Source organism: Aulonocara stuartgranti, assembly GCF_965226115.1.
Source record: "Aulonocara stuartgranti genome assembly, chromosome: 3".
NCBI classification, from domain to species: domain Eukaryota; kingdom Metazoa; phylum Chordata; class Actinopteri; order Cichliformes; family Cichlidae; genus Aulonocara; species Aulonocara stuartgranti.
In genome coordinates, this window is record NC_138941.1 from 73,949,130 (window position 1) to 73,973,924 (window position 24,795).

At 45.3% G+C, this 24,795-nt stretch overlaps 1 protein-coding gene across 6 annotated transcripts in view; it reads right to left on the reverse strand.

Moving 5' to 3' along the window:
* Positions 1-24,795, reverse strand: part of LOC309703501 (butyrophilin-like protein 2) — a 522,068-nt gene that overhangs the window by 366,854 nt on the left and 130,419 nt on the right. Inside the window, exons 5-7 of one of the 6 annotated variants that reach the window (XM_082528380.1) lie at positions 22,715-23,041; positions 20,977-21,101; positions 20,206-20,419 (exon numbers count right to left, since the gene is read on the reverse strand). The exons of the other annotated variants lie outside the window; for them this stretch is intronic. Coding sequence (XP_082384506.1) covers positions 20,206-20,419; positions 20,977-21,101; positions 22,715-23,041 — 666 coding nt within the window. The remainder of the gene's footprint in view (positions 1-20,205; positions 20,420-20,976; positions 21,102-22,714; positions 23,042-24,795) is intronic. 6 annotated transcript variants of the gene reach the window in all.

Sequence of the window (24,795 nt, forward strand, 5' to 3'; positions counted from 1 at the left end):
TACAGAATGGTAATATTTATCACTTATATTCCTTTTCGTCTCTTGGAAAGAGACCCTGAAATAATCTGTTAGTTTGTTCATAACAGCAACCAAGAAAAGGGCAGAGGAAAAAAAAGACAGGTGGTGGTCCTGCACCCCCTCGTCAACAAGTTGGTTAAGTAAATAATATCCTCACGGGAAAATCGATATTGTCATGGTCCTGGGCCATGTTGGCCCAGTGTTCTTAGTTTCCTTGTATGTTTGTATTTTATTCCATGCTTCCGCTGCCCTTTATGTCTAAGTTCTCCCCGTGCTCTCTCTTCCCCCTGTGTGCCCTCTATGTATTTATGAGCCCTCGTCCCCTTTCGTGTTTATTCCATGTCTCCCCTGCCTGTTACGTTGGTGTTCTACTCGTGCTCTCTCTCCTCTGTACTTCCTGTTTCACCTCTCCCGTCAGTGTTCAGTTCACCCCGCCCTGTCTCGTTATGATTATCAGTGTCACCTGTGTTCCCCGTGTGTTCCCACTTCCCTCAGAGGGTTACTCTGTGTATTTCTGTCTGCGTCTCCCTCTGTTCAGTGTGACGTCGTCCCTCATGCTGCGTGGATTTCCCTGTGTCTCTCCCTCCGAGTGTTAGTTTACTTTTCCCAGTTTAGTTTTGTATTTCCTATGTTCTGCCTCTTCAGCAATAAAGCTGCCTTTTGAGTTCATTCCCTCGTGCCTGTGAGTCCTGCATTTTGGGTCCTACTCCTGCCTGCCACACAGCCGAGCCTTGACAGTACGACGTCACCAGACATGGACCCAGCAGGCTCCTCCCGGGAAAGCGATTTGGCCCGCATCTTCAGCCTGTGGGAGCGAGTTTCCCACGCCTCGGACATTAAAGCCATGTCCATTGGGATAAACGCCATCGAGGCTATTCTCAAGGGGAATCCCCATCTGCACGAGCTCTCAGGATTTTCGGGCCTACTGTCCAATCTGCAGAAAGCCAAGGAGACAGTACAAATCCGCGAGCTCGTCACACCGCAACAGCGACCGCCACAATCGGGAAACGTTTCCACGCTGCTGCCACTGGACTCCTCTCCATCCACCCTCCACTCTGACTGTCACTCACCCGCTGCCTTTCTCGCAGCAATGTGGTCGGAGGATGAGGAGCCGGCCGTGATCTCTCCGTCGTTGCCGGTTTCCTCCATCACCGCACCTCCGGCCTCCCGAAGAAAACGGCATTCACGCCGCCGACGCACCACCCCACAGCCGGACATTCGGCCGTCTAATTCACCTGCTGTGGTGGGTGAGAACTCTGTGTCTTTTCCAGACATTATGACTGTTCATTCAGGGGCTGTGTTTTGTGTGGCGGAAGTCAATGCGAGCTGCTTATCGCCTGTGCAGCTACCAGAAGCTCAGTCGGCTCCCTCGCAGCTACTTCCAGCTCAGTCAGCTCCCTCGCAGCCCTTCACAGCTCAGTTAGCTCCCTCGCAGCCCTTCACAGCTCAGTTAGCTCCCTCGCAGCCCTTCACAGCTCAGTTAGCTCCCTCGCAGCCCTTCACAGCTCAGTTAGCTCCCTCGCAGCCCTTCACAGCTCAGTTAGCTCCCTCGCAGCCCTTCACAGCTCAGTTAGCTCCCTCGCAGCCCTTCACAGCTCAGTTAGCTCCCTCGCAGCCCTTAACAGCTCAGTTAGCTCCCTCGCAGCCACCCTCAGTTCAGTCTCCTGTGTCCCCGCTAGCTCAGCCATTAACTCCACCACACGCTCCATTTTCACCTCTACCATCGCTTCAGTCATCAGTTCGGTCTGCCACTCAGTCGCCCTTAGCTCCATCATCCACACTACCACCTGTTTCTCTTCCACCACAACCGTCACTACACCCAGCCACTCAGGCTGCTACTCAGTCAGTCATTCAACCCATAGCCCTGCCGTTACCATACCCTGTAGCTGAGCCACTAGCCGTCCGACCCACAGCCGCTTCAGCCACTCCTTCATCCGTTACACCTCCACTACAACCATCACTACAGTCTCCAGTGTCCCCAGTGCAGTCTCCAGTGTCCCCAGTGCAGTCTCCAGTGTCCCCAGTGCAGTCACCTGCAGCCCTGCTTTCCCCAGTGCAGTCTCCAGTGTCCCCAGTGCAGCCTCCTTTAGCACAGTCACCCACTCAACCACCAGCACCTCAACCGTCACCACCTACTCCACTCTCACCACCACCATCACAACAGACATCAGTTCAGTCCCCTGTGCCAGTGCAGACGCCCTCAGTTCAGTCTCCCGTGCAGTTATCTACTTCACCACCGTCAGTAGCTCAGCTCCCACTCTCACCCGTGTCTCCAGCAGCTCAGCTCCCGCTCTCACCCGTGTCTCCAGTAACTCAGTTAGCTGCCCAGCAGCCACTCTCCGCTCAGTCTCCTGTGTCGCCAGTTTTGCTCATTCACTCCATGCAGAGAGGTAACTGGACTTCTACTCAGGGTACTTTCCACGGTTTAGCCGCCGTTGGCACAGTTTGCCACTCCAGGGCTTCCCCAGAGGCTAGGTCTCAGTCACCAGCTGATTCTGGACCCCTGAAGTTTAAGCAGCCCCCTAAGAACTGCACCATGTTCGCATTGCCTGGGCAGAGTCAGTGCCCAGTGCAGCGCCAGTTGTCCTCATGTCGGCCGAAGGACTTCATGCCTGTTGGCGTTGTTTTGGCCTCCGCTGGAGGGTCCGAGGGGCCCGTTCAGCCTCCTGTCTCCGCTGGAGGGTCCGAGGGGCCCGTTCAGCCTCCTGTCTCCGCTGGAGGGTCCGAGGGGCCCGTTCAGCCTCCTGTCTCCGCTGGAGGGTCCGAGGGGCCCGTTCAGCCTCACGCCGCATCAGCTGGAGGGCCCGAGGAGCCTGTCCAGCCGCCATCTGCGACCGCTTCGTCATCGCCTGGGCCAGCCTCAGCCTCTGCTTCTGCTACGCCTGGCCCGGCCTCAGAGCCTTCGTCTGCTGCAGCCTCCTCAGAGCCTTCGTCTGCTGCAGCCTCAGCCTGTGCTTCGCCTGGTCCCGTCTCGACTGGTCCTGTGCCCACCGGGCCTCGGCCAGTACACCTGACACTGGAGAGCCGCCGCCGCTGCCTTCCGCGCGGCCGGCCCCCTGAACTGCACCGCCTTCGCCTGGGTGGCCGCCGTCGCCTTCCGCACGGCCGGCCCCCGGACCCTCTTCTCCTGGGTGGCCGCCGTCGCCTTCCGCACGGTCGGCCCCCGGACCAGCGCTGTCATCATCGCCGCCGCCTCCCGCGCGGTCGGCCTCCTGAACTACTCCGTCGTCTCCTTCACCGCCGCCGTTGCCTTGCGCACGGCCGGCCTCCTGAACTGTTTCCACGTCGCCGCCGTTGCCTTGCGCACGGCCGGCCTCCTGAACTGTTTCCGCGTCTCCGCCGTTGCCTTGCGCACGGTCGGCCTCCTGAACTGTTTCCGCGTCTCCGCCGTTGCCTTCCGCATGGTCGGCCCCCTGAACTGCTCTGTGTTTGGGTTATTTTCTTGGGCTCCGGTGTTTGCTGTGCTCTTCTTTTGTTTTCTGTTCCGGGCCCTCCGTCCTGGGCCCCCGCCGCCCGCCCTGGGTTGTTTTCTGTTTGGTTTTGTTTTTCTGTGTTTGGGCTGTCTGGAGCCAGCCCTTGAGGGGGGGGTACTGTCATGGTCCTGGGCCATGTTGGCCCAGTGTTCTTAGTTTCCTTGTATGTTTGTATTTTATTCCATGCTTCCCCTGCCCTTTATGTCTAAGTTCTCCCCGTGCTCTCTCTTCCCCCTGTGTGCCCTCTATGTATTTATGAGCCCTCGTCCCCTTTCGTGTTTATTCCATGTCTCCCCTGCCTGTTACGTTGGTGTTCTACTCGTGCTCTCTCTCCTCCTGTACTTCCTGTTTCACCTCTCCCGTCAGTGTTCAGTTCACCCCGCCCTGTCTCGTTATGATTATCAGTGTCACCTGTGTTCCCCGTGTGTTCCCACTTCCCTCGTTAACCCTCTGTGTATTTCTGTCTGCGTCTCCCTCTGTTCAGTGTGACGTCGTCCCTCATGCTGCGTGGATTTCCCTGTGTCTCTCCCTCCGAGTGTTAGTTTACTTTTCCCAGTTTAGTTTTGTATTTCCTATGTTCTGCCTCTTCAGCAATAAAGCTGCCTTTTGAGTTCATTCCCTCGTGCCTGTGAGTCCTGCATTTTGGGTCCTACTCCTGCCTGCCACACAGCCGAGCCTTGACAGATATCTCTCAATGAGCACACTGTCGCGCTGAGCTAAAGGATCCTGTCTGTCCCGCAATATACGCTGAATTCTGAAAACTCTCCTTATCAATCTTGCACCTTCCGCAATGGGTGGCTCGCGTATACGGACAGGACATGGCTGCGACAGGCTTCCCAAATCCACCTTCGCTTTTATAGCCGCGGTCTCTCATCTTGATTACACAAAGTAATTTACAATTACTACTCTGAAATATGAATTACATCTGTAATAATCACATACATGTAATAGAATGTTAATAGTTCATTTCCCTTTTTTAGGAAATGACCTGTATGTATCTGTGTGACATCAATAAAAGGATCAAGTGCTGCATTATCTTTAGTTACATTGATGTTATTTATTTATGGTGAAACAGTGGTGGAATATCGCTGTTGCTTTCGTATAAATGAAGCGGACATACCTGCGTGGCCGCGATCTAATCCTGTTTACATAAAGTAAGCCTGCTCCCGAGCAGGTTTACGCTTACGGCTTTGTTGCTATGACAGCAAGTCCCGGATGAGCTTCGGGGAACCGAACGATCCAGGATCACGCAAAATCGTCAACAATCTAATCCAGCTAACTTACTTAGCGAGGTACAAAGAACAGACCCCTGGTGTGAGACGGACAACATGGCCCAGCTTGAGGAGTCCAGATCCTCACTCGAACCTGGCAGCTCTGCACTCACCTTCAGGACTGAGGACGTGGTGAGAGCCCTCAGGACGACCAGGGAGAGGGTCAACATCAGCAGTCGAGTTCTGAGGCACTGTGCAGGGCAACTAGGAAGTGTGTTCCAGACTCCATTTCAACACTCAGTTGACAGTCACACCGTCCCCAGCTGTGGAAACACTCCACAGTCACCCCCATCCCCAAAAGAAACTACCCAAAGTCTCTGAATGATCTTCGTCCTGTGGCCCTCAGCTCCCTGGTGATGAAGGCCATGGAGAAGATCATAAAACAGCACATCGTAAGAGCAACTGACCCCCTGATGGACCCACTCCAGTTTGCTTATCGTGCACGCAGAGGTGTTTTCCACCACAAAGTTACCACCATGCAAACTAACGTTTTTACTGGAATCAGGGATGGACTGATAATCTGGTACACCATGCATTTTACTGGTGGCTGCTACACAGCCGGCCCTACAAGAACGAAAAACAGCCCATTTGTTTATTTTCATTACTGACACTGGATTGTCCAATCAAAGCTCTTAGTGCAACTGGCCCCTCCCCCTCACTCACTTACTAACCAGGCCCCACAGTCACAGCAGGCTGCTGCACCAGCTGGGGACAAGTGAGGAATACAAGTAAGAAGGGGCAGATTGAAGGACTGAGGTAAAATGAATGGCTACTTTCACCATGACCACTGCTAACAGATAACGTGTAGTTAACTGCATAATGTTGCCCCGAGGCAAGAACGCAAAAAGAGACATTTTATAAAAAAGAAACTGAATATGAATCTTTAAACAACTACAAATACACCTCAGATATTCTTGTACATACACAATTTTTTAAAAATATTGTTTTTTAAACATGCATAAAAATGATATTGGTCTTAGGTCCAATCCTCTGCTGCTCCTTATTTCACTCAACACTGAGAGGTTTCACGTAACAAAATAAGTCAATAAATGTAAGGTACAGGGTCGTGACATAAAGAGTTAAAAGTGACACACTATCTGTTGGCAGCTCCGCCCTGACCACAACCATCCACAAAGCACCACAATCCTACAATCCTGAAAGTGTGTTGTAAGGTTTTTGTACCATATGGTCCATGGGTGACGTTCCAGTCACCTTAATACTTATAATACCTGTTATGTTGGACTTGGGTTTTAGATTTTTTGGGAGATAGATGAAGCAAATATTTCTGGATTCATAAGCTCTTTAATCCGAGGGGTCACCCTGTGTGGTTTTTGATGCAGCCTAACAGAGAGGACACTCAGTACACCACTCATCTAAAACTGCAGCCATTTGTAATTTTTGAAACTTAGTCATCTGTCAATTATTGTAAAATGCTTTTGTCTGATTAATGATAAATAATAAATCTTCAAAAGTGAAGAATCTCAGGTGTTTCAGAATAACTGCTTTCTGTTTTGGAACTTTCAGGATTTTAAAGTTGAATTAAAACCCAACTAAACCCATCATTGTATTTGCATGTTTACGAGTTTTAAAGAAAACATTTTCTTAAATGCAAAAATATGTAATTTCTCAAGTACAGTCTTAGTCAAATGTAACAAAGCATAAAACATGAATCTTTACTCTGTAAATGTAAAGTCGCTCTTACTTCTCTGTTGCTTCTGTCTTGAACAGAAGCTTCTCTCGACTCTCACAGAGCACACATCATTGCATTTGTATTTTGTAGCAATGAATTAAAATCATCACATAAACACCACACAGTGAGATTATCTGCCTTAAACTGTGGTGTGAGTGCAGATTGATCTGCATTCAGTTTCCTACCATTTATGAGGAGCAGGATCACCAGCAACGTCTTCATCCTCCTGTAAAAAGCTCAAACAAACACAAAGTCCTTTAAATCTGCTGCTGACTGAACAAAGAAACAAACACTCAGCAGTTTCTTTCCAGCTGAAAGTACACAAGGAAAGTTCACTTTTGTTTTTAAGAGGAAGTCAGTCATGTGACATGAAACTGTCCACTGTGAAAAATCCTCTTTACAGCCCACAGCTTCCACCTCAGTGCTGACACAAGGCTCATCAGCAGACTGACATGTATGAAATGTCATTTGAAGAACAATAAAAAAGTGTTGCCATGCTTAAAAAGCGTAAGTTTAATAACCCAAAGCTCCAGCTTGTCTCTATGTTTGTGATATATTATCTATGTAAGTGTAGGCTCATCAATGCCCTCACAGAGTTGACTGTGTTTAATAAATAATGTGTCAGAATTATTTCAGAGTTTAGTCTAAGATTAGTTTAAGTTTTGTAATTTAAGCTGGACTGTTTGAAACAACACTGATGGGGTATTTTTGCACCACCTTTTCAGAGCAGGTAGAAACTCGTGATGGTCCTGGCAGGTCAGGTTTGTTCTCCTTCTTTCCTTCCTCTGCTTCCTCTCTGTGTCTCCTTCCCTCTCTCTTTCCTCTCGGGTGGCTGGCTTGATCTCCAGTTTTCCTGGGCTCTGGCTGTTTGTCATCAGCTCATTCACTCAGTAGAATTTAAAGACTAACAGGCACCTCCACTCTCTAACAGACTGTTGCCCTGTCAGTGGTGGTAATTGCCGTCCAGTGTTTTCCTCCCTGTTTGTTCCTCGGGAATTTTCTCACCTGTTTTCTTTTGTGTTCTGACAGCTGGAAATACGTTCATGTGGAAGAACTCATGGTGAGTCCTGCAAATCCTGCTCACCTGAGTCTTTGAGCTGGTTTGAGCTTCTGCTGAAGAGAGAAAAGCCTACCTGTGACTCACCTGCCTGCCCACTCTCCACAGCTCTTCTCAGTTCATCTCCTGCCAGGTTACGCTGGTGGATGATTGGAGGACTAAGGTCGTGGCAGCTCCACACCAAAGTGGGACATGCAGGTACAGAAGAGTCCTGACAGGTCAGCAGGACAGACTCCACCCCCTCATACACCTCCAGAGCCGAGGCATGCTGGGAAAGTGAGGACACAGAGACAGAAACATGAACCAGCTGTGTATGAGTCTAAAGCTGAACTGCAGTAAATTTTGAACAATGAAGCTGTGCAGGTTTTCTGGTCCAAGATATCAAATCTAAGTTTAAGAACAGAAGATTTCACTTTAGATTAAGGACAGTATGCAGCTGATGTTTTATATCTAAAGGTCTCTGAGTTTTAGATTTAATAATAATAATAATAATAATGGATTTCATTTATATAGCGCTCTCTAGGCACCCAAAGCACTTTATAATTCCACTATTCATTCACTCTCACATTCACACACTGATGGAGGCAGCTATAGTTGTAGCCACAGCTGCCCTGGGGCAGACTGACAGAAGCGAGGCTGCCATATCGCACCATCGGCCCCTCTGGCCAACACCATAAGAAGCTCTCATGGCTCCATGTGTCACATAAATCCAAATCAGATCAGATCACAGCATCCAGAGATCACTGAAGTCTGAAACCAAGACAAAGACCACAAAGATAGATCTTCCTTCTGAAGCTGCTTTGCTAAATTTCCTTCTGAGCCTGTTTTGTTTCATCCAGTCAACATGGCGCAGATCATTTCTACTCACTACAGTTATGAGGCAGGTTCTCAGTTTCATCCATGAGGTCTGGACTCTTCTCACTGAGCAGTTTCCTGTTTCATGGCAATAAAAACTCAAATTAGGTTCAGACGACAAACATTTGACATTTTAATTAGTTTTGATCCGTCAGCCACACGTCGTCTACTCCAGATACACAGGAAGTGTTACCGGGCAGGCTTTTTAAATATAAGAATATATTTATCTACATGTTAGCTGTGGCTGGTATCTCACAACATAACACAACCAAATCCAGCCCACAGCATCATATTATTTTACATCAGTTGGTTTCCTGTTTCCATTATTGTCAACATTATTATTGTGTCACTGAGGCGCCGTGACAGTGGCAGCCTGTTGCAGAAGCTCCTGTTTCTGCTTGTTCTTCATAGTTTCGATCAATATTGTCGTTTTAATGTTTCACTTTATAAACGTACTTATTCCTCAGTCATGTGCCCATATTTGTGTGTGAGTGACTCTGTGTTACATACACTCAGGACCAGCTGCTTGCACGCTCCCAAACATGGCTGCTGCCTGGAGTTAGACCTCCTGAGGAGATGTGGTGGAGTGAGAGTGTGTTAGAAAAACTCTCGTATGAAGTGAGACACACAGAGTAACAGGTCATACATGTTTATTTACTGTGATGGAAGTAAAGGCAAACACAGTGAGCGTCTATGTGAGTGCTCGCCGGGGCATTTCTGCTACTCTTATTATGTATGAATTAGGATTTTTTTTAAATGTACTATTATGTCTATGTTTAATATATTTTTGGACAACAGATGGAAATTAGCCGTGGCTGTGGTGTTCACACACAGGAGTACTGTCCTGTTGTAGTATTAGTGAGTGTTAATAACCTGCTGCAGGTAAACTATCCCCATGGATCCCCACACTGCTCTACATGAACGTCTCCACTAATGGGAAAACAGGCATCTGCACACATGTGCTTCACTAACTACACGGAGTATTGATGTATAATAACTCTTCTTCTTTGAACACTTAACTTACAGCTTGTGATCATTTCCAGTCTGTCTCTGCATCTAATCTGGCAGCTGGATAGTTAAAGGAAACCAGTGTGTTACATCCCCCAGGAGGATGTTGGTTTTCTTCTTTCAACTAACTGCTTATGTTTTGTCTAGGCTCCACCTCCTCTGTCCTGATTGGATGCTGCTCACAGAATCCAGCTAATTGTCAATCAGCAGAGTTACTTAAGGCCTGTGGAGCTGTGTTTCTGGGCCCTCTGGCCATTTTAATTGCCATATCTGTGCAGGCTTGCATGCCTTTTGACTTATATGTGCATTTTTGTGTTTTCATGTTCAGACTGCCTGTAGGAGAGAGCTGCCTTTTGTTTTGACACCATGTTTTCTCCTGTTTATGTGTTGTTAGGTAGGTTATGGTTATAGGTTGTATATTTTGTTTTCTCTAGAGTTAGGGAAGTTTCTTTTATTTTCATATCTGGGATGTTTTGTTTGTTATGTTGGCCTTGGCTCTTCCTGAAGTTAACCCTCAGTCTGAACCAGAATTTCAACACGAGCATGAAATAAACCTTTTAAAATTACCATCTGGGCTCCTCCTTCACTACTTACCTTTATGTTAGTCCCTCCAAACCCCCTAGACTAGCCAGGGGATGTAACAAGTGTTATCCTTGGAGCTGCTCTAACTACACCAGCTTTATTACTCTGCTCACTGCTTTGTATCTGCTGTAAGAAAAGTTACAGCTGGGTACGGTTCATGGTGCCACATGGAAGTTTTGTCAGTGAAGTTCAAGCTGAAATCATTTACTGAACAATAATAGCTGTGTGAGTCTCCCACAGAAAGTAAGCTCTCTCTCTCTCTCTCTCTCTCTCTCTCTCTCTCTCTCTCTTTTAAGTCCCGCCCCTGAAACACAGGGTGAGGTTGACTCACTCACACGGGGGAGAGAAAGAGCATCAAGAGACAGAGACAGGTAGAAAGTGTTGAGCCAGCACAGGAGCACAGAGAGATCATGACAGGCTGGTAGCTCGGTGTAGGCATCTAATGGTGCTCAGTCAGATGCTTGTTTTGCTCCTTGGTTCTCTGAAGGTCTGCCTGATGGACCTCCATAATCACTGACACTGACAAAGGTGATGCTGAGCCAAGGGAACAGAAATATCGCCTTTAGGAGGTGGAGGTGGTGGTGGAGGTACTGCTTTCAATTCTACATAATTAAAGTCTCCAGCCACTGTCACAACCCACTCTGCTTTGACATTCAGCTGTTCATCATGCAGTACAGCTCCTGCAGTGCTAACTTAGCATTAGCCTGTGTGCTATATAAACAGCTTTGAGCAGACAGGCAGAAACCCCCATGGCGTGTAGACCGCTCTGCATTTTACTGACAGATACTCCAAACCTGTGAGCAATGTGTTCACATCAGCACCTTATCTGTATGTAGACACACACACCTGCAGCTTTACAGGACACACACCTGTCCACTCGAACACTGGAGCACCTCTCTGACTCCACAGCTGTGTGGGGAGTATTGTGATCCAGCCAGCTCTGCTTTGGCTCTCAGAGGAGGCGGACGCACTTTTTCTCCTCTCCCTTATCTTTCCTGCTAGTTCTTATGTCTTTGTCTAGTCTCGTGTCTTTTTTGTATTACTTTCCCTGGAACACTCTCTCACAGTCTGAGTCTAAAACCTAAAAGAGAATTAAGAATTTGATCAACTGGTCTCTGAATGCTATTGACACCCTTTAACGAGAAGTCTGGGCTCGGGAGAGCCCGAGTGCCCTGGAGGGACTTTCCCTGCCGGATACACGATGGACGGGTGGCAGAGGATCGTGTGCCTGGCGGGACTGTCGATCGAGGACGCTGAAGATATCTACCTATTCGGAACCATGATAACAGGGTTCTTGCTGATCGGAGCTGGCTTGGCCCTGACTTATCGGAGAATTAAGAGAGCGGAACCGGCTGTTCAAACCCCCACAAGGCTGCCCGCTGGGATTGGAACGACAGGTGCGACTTCTCAGAAAGGGCTCACTGAAGGCAGCATGGTTAAGAGCTTGGAGGCGCTTACGACTGCAGTGAATGCTCAGAATAACACCTTTGAGCGCATGTATGTTGGATTACATCAGGAAAGAATAAACTCAGAACAACATCTCTGGGCGGAGCTGGATTACATCTCGGATCAGTTGGCTGCGGTCGTGAGGTCTCAGAATCTGCTATGTGAGCAAAAAGAGTGACAAGACCACAGAATCGACGGCTAATAACATCACGGAGAAGCTCGCAGCTATTAACGGGGGACTGAGAGACCAGTGTCGGAGTGTTAAAAAACAGCTTGAAATTCTCAATTACCATCATAACCCGGCTACCCCTTCGGCGCCAGCTCAAGGCTGGAGCCGAACAACAACTCCCTGATAACGACTGTGTTGAGTCTGTTCCTTCCCATTCCCTACAAGGCCACCTGGGTTGGCTGGAAGACTGTTTACTTAGCCTGGCAGGGTGAAGGACACTGTCTCAGCTGAACTATGGACACGCACACACATACATATACTGATACTGATAAGCACTCACTGACGCATCACCCTCCCTACCCCGGATCCAACGCCACCTCCAACGCTTACCTCCCCCATGATGTGGACATCGGGTCAGCTGGAGGCGCAGTCGAAGATTGCAGCGGTCCCAGATCAGATGTACACACTGGGACTCTTTCCCGTGTTGCTGTCTGTGTTTATTGTGTTATGGTGTGTTGATACCTGTGCATTCCTGTATTATCCTTTTGTGTTGCACATTTCAATGTTTTTTTTCCTCGCTACCTGGCCTGACCTGTCTCCCCAATGTGATGTTTGTATTGTATGTACGGCCGGCAAGGTCTGTCATCTCGGTTGTGGGCAAAAGACCTGCAACTGACAAATAAAGGCTCTCTCATCTCATCTCTCTGTGATTATTGTTAGACACCTGTCCGTCCTGGAGACATCTCATCTGCATCATGTCCATTATGTTGGTGAGTGACTTGGTGAGTTTGTGAGGACGAGACTCAGTAAAGCCGGTTTGTGTTAGCATGTAGCTTCTGTTAAGGTTCAGAAATTGAGGAGGAGAGTACAAACAACCAGGGTCCAGAAGAGCTTGGTCAAACAATTGATTTTAATGAATACACGCGTGGGGGGACCAGCGCCGTTCACAGACAGCGCTGATCTCCGACTAATCAAAGCATAAGCAGATATTATATACCATCAGGGTTTGAATTTAATGACAACCCTTCAACGTCACAGATACATTTCATACATAGGTTCCCAGACCACAATGACTTTTAACACAGTTTAAAAAGAACATTGTCTCTGTCTTCATGGCAGATGTTTCCTGTCAACCTTTTGACTGCCGCTTCTCCGAAACCACAGACCATGCTCTGCAGTGAGACAGCACTTCTGCACGCCCGCAGTTGCAAGAAAACATGATTAACCTCTCATCTATAAATGAGTGTATCTACTATGTGTGTGTGTGTGTGTGTCACGACCTCACTTGGCACTCTGTGTCACCTCTCACCTACTAACACTCGCAGTCAAACAGAGGCCACTCTCAAATGTGTCAGCAGTTTACGAAAACTATATGTGTAATATATTGAATAAATGTTTTAATCAAGAACCTCTACTAGAAGCTTAATAAAAGAATATAAAAGTATAAAAGATAATAATGAACAACCTGGTTATTCAAATAGCATCATCCCAACAGCTCCTCAGAATAACCTGCACTTAGACTCTGCTTTTAGTTTCACTTTTGCAAAAGGCACACTCTGCAAACCTGCAGTTCCTGTCTACTTTGCACAGAGTGTCCTCAGAATCAACAGAATCAGCACATACACACTTAATATTATAACAAGCATTCAAAAGCATTTAAGATTATAGATTCAACTCAACAGTTTAAAGTGGTTATAACTGCACCTGTAATAAATTGGGTGCCAATATGTTTAAACATCTTACTACAATATCAATGCTGTAGATTATATTATTAATGCAATGGTAATGATGATGATTATTAACAATAGCAGCAAAATCATTTCCCTGATCTCCACACTTCACACGTGTGCCGGCCTCCTCAAAGGTGAAATGGTGATGGCTTTTCTTGTTGCTCTATCTCTGGTGGTATAAAGTGGACGCAGCAGGAAACTGCAGCAGCTCCGACAGTAATTCAAGTGTTTATTCAGGGCTGCTGTGGCTCATTAAAAACTCTGATATTAAAAACAAATGAAGGTCTTTAAATGTCTCATGTTTCCCCCAAATCATTGAATGGAAGCGTTCTAAGACTGGAAGGGAAAACGAAGCCAAGAACAATTATTATTAATAGTAATGATGATTATTATTCTTATTGTTATTTTATTATTATAAAAAAAACCAAAAAAACTTTTTCACTTGAAATTTATTGGTGAAAACTTGAATGAATTTTCCTGAACAATGAAATAGTGACATGTTCTCCATCCAAATCAATCAAAATAATAGCTCTTAAAGTGTTAGATCATAGAAAATCTCCAGGGCCAGACTTACTAGATCCTTACTTCTTGAAACTGGCAGCTGATTTTGTGGCAGAGCCTCTCACAACACTTTTCAACCTCACACTCGATGTGAATGAAATTCCCTCAGTGTGGAAATCAGCTTTTGTTGTCCCTCTGTTAAAGGGGGCGGCCCAGCAGTGTTAACTAATAAGAGACCAAAATCTAAACTATCTGTGCTGGCCAAAGTTCTTGAAGCTCCTTTGTTTCAGCAGTTAAAGTAGTTTTTAGATACCAATGCCATTTTATCTGAATATCAATCAGGCTTTAGGAAAGACCCCTGGAACTCTTTTGAGGAAATGAAAGGATTTTAAGCACACCTTATAGTCTGAAAAAATGCGGCACTGAAGTTATTGTGCTTAAAGTGCTTCACTGAGCTTAAATTTAAAATATCTCAAGATACATAAAATAAAAATGTCAAAATTAAAAATACCTCAAAGGCTTTGAACTGAACATCTAAATAAATGCACATCTTACCTTGGGCACAGGCATCAGAGGTCCCTCCCTGACTATCTCTGAATGTAACAATAATAAGTCAGGAAGTGTACTTCTAAAATGTCCTTGTTTCCTCTGTAAAGTGTGCATTTTTTGGTGGTTATTTTGAGGAGCTGTCTGGATGAGGCTATTTGAATAACCAGGATATTCATTACTGTCTTTTATTCATTGATAATATTAATATTAAGCTTTGAGTAGTGGCATTTAATTAAAGCATTTATTCAATATATACATATATAGTTTTAGTAGATTGTTACACATATGAGAGTGGCCTCTGTCTGGTTGTGAGCTTTAGTAGGTGAGGTGAGAGGTGAAACAAAGTGGAATTGAGGTCGGGTGACATATACACACACATCTTAGGTAGACTTTTTGCAACTTATGCATGTATTGTATCTGCTTGGCGCATGAGGGGGCGTCATAAACAATACCCTGATGGTATAAAAACAACTGATTGTGTATTGTTCGAGTGAGATCGATGCTGTCTGCGTACAGTGTTCATCTCCCACACGTGTGTTCATTAAAATCATCGTTTGACCGACTCTCCTGGACCAGTGTTGTGATTTTGAATCCCTCCTGTATCCCTCCTCAATATTTGAACCCTTAAGTTTAGACCACGATATGGGCACAATGTGTGTCTGTTGTTGACCACACAGAGACTTTCAGAGTTGCAAAGACTTTTCTTTCTTTTTTTTCATTCGAATGGCTGGTCTATGATTTTTTTGGCAGAACACTGGTGGAATGTGCAGGTGTCGCTGTGCGCAATTAGATTATTGTGGGAATTCCCTACGTCATTTTCCCTTTCTGTGCGTCTGTGCAGAGACACCCGCATGATACACAAATCGAGCAAACAGCAGCAGCACGGAGCCGGTGCTGGAACACTTTAGCGGTGCATTCAGCTACTCTAAGCAGCACGTTCATGATTGGTTTGGGTCATGATGGGGGCATAATGTTGTCTGCTGTTGGCCACACAGAGACTTTCAAAGTTGAGGAGATTTTTTTGTTTTTATTCGAACGGCTGGTCTCAACTGTAAGTTGTGTTAGCGCTACTTTAGCATCTAGCTAGCCCTGCTGAAGAGCAGCGAGCATAAAGGGAGGAACGTTTTTGAAGTGTCAGCTAATTTCAAATGCAGCGTTTCTATCAGCTCAACAAACATCAGCAAACACACAAACTGTTTGTGTGCAGTTTGTCTCACAGTGTGTTGCAGCCAAAGGTCCAGCTGCTGTATTTCACAGGGAGAGAAAGAAAGAAAAGAAAAGCTGCTGTAGGAGAGGAACCCAAGCTTTGGCATCGCTCTGAAAACTATCGCTGATCCTTTTACTCGCTGGCTTTCAAATCAAAGCTGGAATGAAATTTGTGGCGTTTGCAGGATCGAATCAATCACACAGGATCAGAAGAGAAGACAGCAGAGCAGCTGATTTTACACCTGAAGATAAAACTGTAATGTTAGAAACATGAAGATATTACACACACAATACAGACTGCAGCTCAGACAGCTGCTGGACAGATGTGTGTGAGTGTGTGTGTGTGTGTGTGTGTGTGTGTGTGTGTGTGTCCTCCTCAGGGTTCAGCAGGATAAAGAGAGTCACTCATTGTAGCTGTCAGTCCGTCAGCTTTAGCTCAGGAAACGTTTGTGTCTCAGTGTTACGACCCGGCTTGAAATGACCGTAACAAGAGTGGGGTGTCCCGTGACTTGAGATTTAAATGAAGCTATTTCATTACTGTATTTCTACACAATGCAAATGTGCTCATAGACGAGTTGGTGCTCCGTGTTTGAGGCTTTAAAGTACTGTAACTCCTTTATTCCACACAGACAGCTTCAGCATTTGTTCTGCTTTCTCTGCTTTTATTTGAATGTGATAGAAAAACACGACTAGAATTTACACAAACGTGTTTACAGGCTGACTTTAATGTGTTTCTGCACATGCTTGTCCTCTGGTCATGTGATCATGTGGTTTGTAGGATGCTCCTCTTCCTCAGAGGATCCACCTGTGCTTCCTCTCCTCTCTCCTCCACCTGTTACAGTGAGGGAACGTCCTCCATGATGGAGGAGCTGCTGGAAAGTGCTGAGTTTCCTCCAGAGTGAGACCTCTGTCACAGTTCAGAGGATCTACGGCAGCAGAGACCTTCATGGACACTAAAAGTCTCAAACACACAACAACAACATCACACTGACTCCACTCTGACATCACTGATCAATAATCAAAGAACACACAGATCAAACTGATTGATCAGCCATCAGAGGAGTCGGATCAATGGAGCTGCTTCTGTTCCTGATGTCCCCTGTTTGATCCTGGACCTGAACTCTCCCTGCAGATGAGACACAAGACAGTCAGAGACACACACACACACACACACACACACACACACACACACACACGCAGACATACAAACACAAACACACCTTTAACTTTGAGCTGCACTGTTTTGAATCTAACCCGTCCGTTCCTCCTCACATCACATTCATATCTCCCACTGTCTCTCTCTGTGGGCTGTTTCAGGGTCAGACTGAGGTCTCCAGTTTTCAGCAGGTCTTCATTCATCTTCGTTCGGTCTCTGTAAACCTGGTGCTGTTCTTCAGGCTGGTCAGAGCCGTTCTCATACACGTGAACCCTCCTGTATTCAGGTTCTTTACGTTCCCACTCCACTTCAGCATTTTCAGGCAGGTTTTGTGTGGTTTTGAAGGGCAGCTGGACAGACTCCGCCCCCTCCTCCACCTCCACCTGCGGGACTGAGAGGACAACAAACACAACATGAGCTGTACAAAGTGTGATTGGTGTTCAGAGCAGCATCATGTGACTCTTGTTCTGCACTAAATGAAGCGATGGAGTGGCGCCTCCTTCAGGCAGAGAAACAGCTCATGGAGAGAAATAATTATTAGAGCAAAAACAAGAGTGGAGCTGCAAATAAGGCCGAGAGGAACGCTGCAGAAAACTGTTCATGTGTGAATTCATCACTTCATAGATTTCTTTGAGCACTAAAATCAGAGCTGCTTCTATTTCTAATATGACAGCTGTACATTAGAGCTGCAACACTTTAAATGTGAGCCATAAAAACATGATACTCTACAAGTGCATTCAGCTCTGACACTGTCACATCATGAAGGAGACGTGGAAATCACTTTGTTACACAAATCAAAGTCAAATCAATTCTATTGATGGAATATTGTGTGATCAATAGACTGATCAGTTTCTAATCTGTCATCGATCAGCTGGAAATCCAGCATGTCAAACAGACAGGCAGCAGATTAGGACCAAACACAAACACAGTGAGACTTTTTCTTCACAGCAGTTGCAGGTAAACTGCAGCAACAATGCGACTCAGACAGTTTCTCTGTAACTGCAGGGCTTCCTGCGCTGCTGTTAGTCAGACACGGATCAACAGGTTGTGGATAGAAAGCAGATTCCTTCAGCAGAGGATCCATATCACACGTGAAGCATGTCGTCGGGAAACAATCAGTGAAAATGGGACACTTTGAGCCTCAAACTCTGAACATGACCTGCTGCAGACCAGCTGATGTGTTCAGTTACCATGGTGAGGAATTTCACAATAAAGGAGGCGTGCGCTCTGTCTTTTCCCGGCCCGACGCTCTGGGACATTTTAGACACTTCAAATGCTCCACTATTAAGGTGGATGAAGGGTGTAGTTTGGAGGTGCTGCTTGTTAAAGTGTGAAACAGCTCCTATCTGTGCAGGTATCTCCGCCCTCCTAAGACTCCATCAGAGTTGGAGCTGAACTCTCAGATGTTTCCTGCTCCATGGTTCTTATGTGTGATCACATGATCTGAGCTGCTGATTTTAAGATCCATGTTGATGATCTTACTGACTCATTTGAGTTCCTCAGTACAGTAAATTCATTGGTTTCAAACAGCGTGTTGTTGGCCTACATATAACTGTGGGCTTCAGTATGAACTCCAGGCTTTGAGCTGATGTGTTTCTCTCTGATCATTGATGGATTCTGTTTGAGATCATTTTTCCAAGTGATCAGGCAAAAGCAGCTGTGTCAGTACGCTGACGCTCTTTTCATGAGGAAGCAGGAGAAACATGTTCATCAGTGTTTCTACCACCACTGGTGTTCCTCCTCCCTCACACACACAAACACTCTGAATGATCTGAACCTCCTTTGTACATCCACTTTAGATTCAACTGCACCTTTAAGATCAGGACTAAACGTGGTGCTCGCTTGCTGCCCTGGATCCACAAAGACATTCACAGTCTGAAAAGACAATGCCGGAGGGCAGAAAGGAGACGGAAGAAGGTGAATCTTCAGCTGCGTCATCAAGAAATGAAAGCATGAACGACTGCTTTCAATGAACAGGTGAAGGAGGCGAGGGCCGGCTATTTCTCTCCGTTAATTCATTCTAATAAGCACAGCCCAGAGCTCTTTGGAGCTCTTTGGAGGTCAGTGGAGCGTCTTTGAAATCCTGCAAGTTCTCACCAGATTACGGCATCGAGTGAGGAACGTCTTCACTTTCTAAACTTTCTGAAGGATCAAAAGAATGAGAGGAAATCCAAAACAGCAGCTCCTGATTCTTTTCTTGATGTCCCCGACCCCAGCCACCATATCTGATCTTCTTTTGTGCCAGTCTCTGTGGAGGAGCTTTGAAGGACGGTGGCACAACTGAAACGCTCATCAAGCTGTGTAGATATGATTCCTCCAAAGTTCCTGAGTGAAGTTTGGGATGTCCCTGCCCCTCGGCTGCTTCCAATAATGAACACTCGTCTGTCCTCTGGCTGTGTCCCAGAATACTTAAAGACAGCCAGTGTGCAAGCACTCATCAAAGATCCAGCCTCCATCCTTCTGACTACAACAATCACAGCTCAAAGTTTCCTTTTAGAGCAGAACTTTTGGAGAACACTGTCTGTCTGAAGCTTCTTGAAGCGTCACGTCCATGCTAGAACTCCAGTTTGACTCTGACTGTGGATCCTGCTGAAGCTTCTCCAAATAGTGGAGAAATGAAGACAAGATCAGCAGAGCCAGCTCAACAATGTCTGCAGGTGCTAACAGGTCAATCTTTGAGACGCTGAATGTTCCCAGTTTGCTGCTGTGAAACTAGAAGTGATGACTATTATTGTAACAGCACTGCAGCTGGAACTGCTGACGGGGCTGGAGATGAACTGGATTCTGATTTCAGGGACAGTTTTGGCTTTCAGTCGTCATCAAAACACTTTGTTTCATTCATGTTGCTCTGAAGCTTTCCTTTCTTCTCATTGACGTGTTCTGAACCAATCACAGCCCTTTCCTTTACAGCGCTCTGCTTTCACCCCTCCCTGAAAGCCCAAATTCCCTCTCAGTTTAGTTCAGCTGGAGCCGAGATGACACAGAGAGCCTTTGGTCCATGAGATCTATCTAGGAGACATCAGTAACATCAGGTTTGTGTCAGCCGTCCTGTAGAACGCTTACATACAGCTGCTTCTGTCTCTGATCTCTGAGTATCTCTCAGCTTCAGCTGGGACTCCACCCAGGTGTTGGTTGGTTGACATTTGACAACATCCAAATGACTGGATCAAAGTGTTTGAATGATCTCAGCAGCTTTAAAACTATTGATATTTATACATTTACACTGATTTGGACTAAACTAACAAAACTATTGATTTGATCCAAACTCACATCATGCCAGAGGCTTTTATTTTGAAGGTAGGATCATTTTAATGGTCTTCTTAGTCTGTTCATTTAAACACACAGTTGCTCCGCCTGACATTTTTGGCTTTTAGATCAAAACATCAAAGAATTTATTTTATTTGAATGAACTGAAAATAGATTCAAACTAAAAGCTTTTAGAGAATAAACGCCTACATGACCTCTGACCTTTGCCCTGTATCTACAGTACTGACCTCTGACTTTCAGCTGCACTTGTTTCTTCAGCAGGATGTTTCCCTCCCTGCTGTAGACGGTGCAGGTGTAGGTCCAGTTGTCTCCATCTGTGGGGTGTTTCAGGGTCAGACTGAGGTCTCCAGTTTTCAGCAGGTCTTCATTCATCTTCGTTCGGTCTCTGTAAGCCTGGTGCTGTTCTTCAGGCTGGTCAGAGCCGTTCTCATACACGTGGACCTTTGCATTGTTATCCATCCACTCCACTTTAGCATCTTCAGGCAGGTGAAGTGTGGTTTTGAGGGGCAGCTTGACAGACTCCAACCCTGAATCCACCTCCACCTGCAGGACTGAGAGGACAACAAAGCACAACATGAGCTTGGATGGAGACATTTGTGTTGCCTCTAACAGGCTGAATGCTGCTGCTTCACTGGGAGCTCACTGTTAGATAGAAAGTGGTCAGTGTGACATCACATGCTAACCTCAACATCAGACATGTTAACACTGTAACATTATTGGATGGAGCCCACTGAGACTGAAACACCATCACGAGTCTGACCTCTGACCTTTGACCTGGATCGACAGCACTGACCTCTGACTTTCAGCTCCACTTGTTTCTTCAGCAGGACGTTTCCCTCCCTGCTGTAGACGGTGCAGGTGTAGGTCCTGTTGTCTCCATCTGTGGGGTGTTTCAGGGTCAGACTGAGGTCTCCAGTTTTCAGCAGGTCTTCATTCATGTTCGTTCGGTCTCTGAAAACCTCGTCCTATTTGTGAGAGCCGTTCTCATACACGTGGACCTTCCTGTTGTAGTAACTTGTATAATTGTCCATCCACTCCACTTTAGCGTCTTTAGGCAGTTGAAGTGTGGTGTTGAAGGGCAGCTGGACAGACTCCACCCCTGAATCCACCTCCACCTGGGGGACTGAGAGGACAACAAAGCACAACATGAGCTTGGATGGAGACATTTGTGTTGACTCTAACAGGCTGAATGCTGCTGCTTCACTGGGAGCTCACTGTTAGATAGAAAGTGGTCAGTGTGAAGAGGAGACGCAGCAGAAAGATGAAGACTGACAGGAAGAAAGCAGTGAACAGACTGTTGGAGCTGCTGTTAGTGGGACAGGACTTTATTCAGTCTCTGAGGACCAGATTTGACTTGATGAAGCAGAGAAACACAGTCTGAGTGTTTCTGTCACACTCACTTCATCACACAGCTCAGTTTGACAACATGTGGAAGAATTTGATAGAAGCCTTCCTTTAGTAAAAGCACCAAGAAAACACCATGAAAACACCTCACTACACACAAAACTGCAGTACTGGCAAATTGTACATAAAGTATGAAAAGTCAAAGTACTTATTGTGCAGAAAAATGTTCCCATCAGTGTCTGTGGATCAATATTACTGCTGCACATGTTTAAGGCTGAGCTCATTTCAAATCCTTTCTATTGTGTTGAATCTGCAGTAATGCATCATATTCTATAAAATCATATGTTTGTAGTGGCTGTCCTGTGAGGACCACGTCTCTCTAAACAAACAGCTGTTAATGAGCTCACAAACACAGGCCTACAGCTGGATTTGAAAAAGTCCATTCAATAGAAAATCAACAGTCACAGCTGGATTCAAAGGCTTGAGCTCTGTGTGACATGGTTACCTGTCAGCATCTACAGGGGGATTCAAATATGAAGGAAACATGAAGGTGGTGCATTAGAAAAACTGCTGCTTTCAAGCAGAGCAACAAACTGTTTGAACTGATCCAACTTTATTAACACAGACAAAGATTTGTGCATCAGCTGCTGTTTGCTGCTATAGATATAATCCAGCTGATGTGGAGAACTACATGTGACACTTTGATGCAGCCATGAATCTGACTGATTTCTTTCCATTTTCAAAGGTTGATGCATCAGTTAAAGTCCTTAAAAAGCTCAGAAATAAAGAGAAAGGTTGGTTAAAGCAAAGAGAGGCACTGGCAGCCTTTAAGACACTAAACAAGAGAAACAGATCAGAGAACATCAGACTGAATAAGTGGAATAAAGTGAAACAGAACTAACGCTCCCTAAGAATGGAGCTGTCAGAGGAAGAGAGCAGCAAACTGAAAGCCTCTGTTAGCTGCAGAGCTCTGAAACTTCACACAGCTTTGGATGATAACATGGAGAAAGGATGTGGAGATGTTCACACTTCTGCTAGAAATCATCTTCTAGTTATTGTGACTCAGATATGACTGATCATAGATGAGGACCAAAGAAGGTTGTTACTGAGATTTGAGCTGACTTAGCTTAGCCTGTGTTTCAGCCACATGCTAAACAAACACATGTTCAGAAACTAGAAGATGTTACCTTTCAGATGAAGTCTCACACATGAACTTTGCTCCTACAGTTCATCTGCTGAAGCTTTTACATTTGGCTGGAAATCAAATAAAAACCAAAACAGCCACAAACATCAGACATGCTAACACTGTAACATTATTGGATGGAGCCACTGAGACTGAACCACCATCATCAGTCTGACCTCTGACCTTTGACCTGTATCTACAGCACTGACCTCTGACTTTCAGCTCCACTTGTTTCTCCATCAGCATGTTTCCCTCCCTGCTGTACACGGTGCAGGTGTAGGTGGAGTTGTCTCCATCTGTGGGGTGTTTCAGGGTCAGACTGAGGTCTCCAGGTTCCAGCAAGTTTCTCTTCATCTTTGTTCGGTTCTTGTATTTATCGTCCTGTTCTTCAGGCTGGTCAGAGCCGTTCTCATACATGTGGACCTTCCTGTTGTTTGCATCCTTCCACTCCACTTTAGCATCTTTAGGCAGGCAAACTGTGGTTTTGCAGATCAGCTGGACAGACTCCACCCCTGAATCCACCTCCACCTTATAAACTGAGCGGACAACAAAGCACAACATGAGCTGTAGTGAAGGTTACTAATGTTCTCCTCATGACCTGTTACAGAGGACTTATTTCTGTGCTTGTCCTGTTAGACCTCAGTGTAGACCACAACATTTTACTACAAACACTAGAACACACCAGAGTTATTAAAGGAAACTTACTGCAGTGGTTTGAATCACATCTGATAGATTCCAGTTTGTTCATGTAAATGAGGAGTTTTCTTCAAAAAGTAAAACTGAGGAGTTTCCTTCACAAACAAAAATTATTCATAGATGTGTATGATTGCTCTCCAAATGATACACATTAGATTTTCATGATTAATACCTGTCATATCATTTACAGGCACGTTTTAAAGACACAAGGCCTGGATCAACTCTAATTTACTGCTTCTAAATTCATCACATTGATCCAGGACCTGTACATAACTAGAACTAACACACACATATTAGTGTTTTTCAAATGAAGTCAGTGACCACTGTGTGATCGCTGCAGTCAGACAATTGAAGCTCCCAAAATCAAAGCCTCAAATAATTTTTAAGAGATTTTAAGAATTTCTGTGAGCAAAATTTCTTTTATGATTTCTGGGACGACAACTGGAACAGAATCCACCTCATTACTGATGTAGAGCTGGCATGGAATATTTACAGAATACTTAGTTTTGTCCTTGGAGTTCTGCAGAAATCATTAAACCTTCTAAAATTAAAAAAGGCCAAATCAGAGTTTTAGCTTTGAAAAATCATTAAACATCTTAATGATCCTAAAAAGTTCTGGAAAATAATAAAATCTTATTAAGGGGATATAGCCACCAAAATACCAGATTTTGTTTTAAAAGGCTGACGTACTTTACTGAAAAATTTGATATTTTAAGTGCTTTATACATTTTGTTTCTTCGGGGTCTTTATTTGAATCTTTACATCAGATTTCAAACAGCTTATGGCACAGGAGGCTCTCTGTAACAACTCAAACTCTGTGCTTCAAGCCTTCAGCTTTTCTCCTCTGAATGTCCTGGAGGTCCACAGAACTTTAAATCTGTTGGATCCAAATAAATGTGCAGGACCAGATCTTTATTTTATTAAACTGGCTGCAGATTATATAACAGAACCACTAACTTTTTTTTTTAGTTTTAGTCTTTTGAACACTGAGATCCCTGAAATATGGAAATCTACCAATGTTCTCTCTTTGATGAAAAGAGATGATGTTAATAACTACAGGCCCACATAAATACTGTGTTTAAGTTTACAAAAAGCTTATTAGTGAACAACTCAAAGAATTTGGGCAAATATTTAATTCTTTCCCAACATCAGTCAGTAAACAACACAGCACAATAACTGCTGCTCTTAAAGTGGATCAATGACATCATTAATGCAATGGACTGAAAAAATACTGAGCTCCTCTTTGTCTTGGCTTGTAAGAGGCTTTTGATACAGTCGTCCTGCCATTTTAGTAAACAGACTAAACAATATTGCTGTGTGTTATATGCTGTGAGTTGGTTATCAAATTATCTGTCAGCTAGAACAGTGTCCAAAGGAGTTCCCCAGGGCTCCATATTTGGACCACTGCTCTTCTGTGTACACAGATAAAAATGCTGCATTACATTTTTATTCAGATGAAGTACACTTGAATTTGTGCAGTCTGCCTTTGATGATGTTCAGTCCCATTTGACTCAAATTAAGTTGGTGTTAAATTCAGATAAATTCAAGTTCAAGTTATTCTCAAGTGGCAAAGAGTTGTTATGCAAACTTCCTA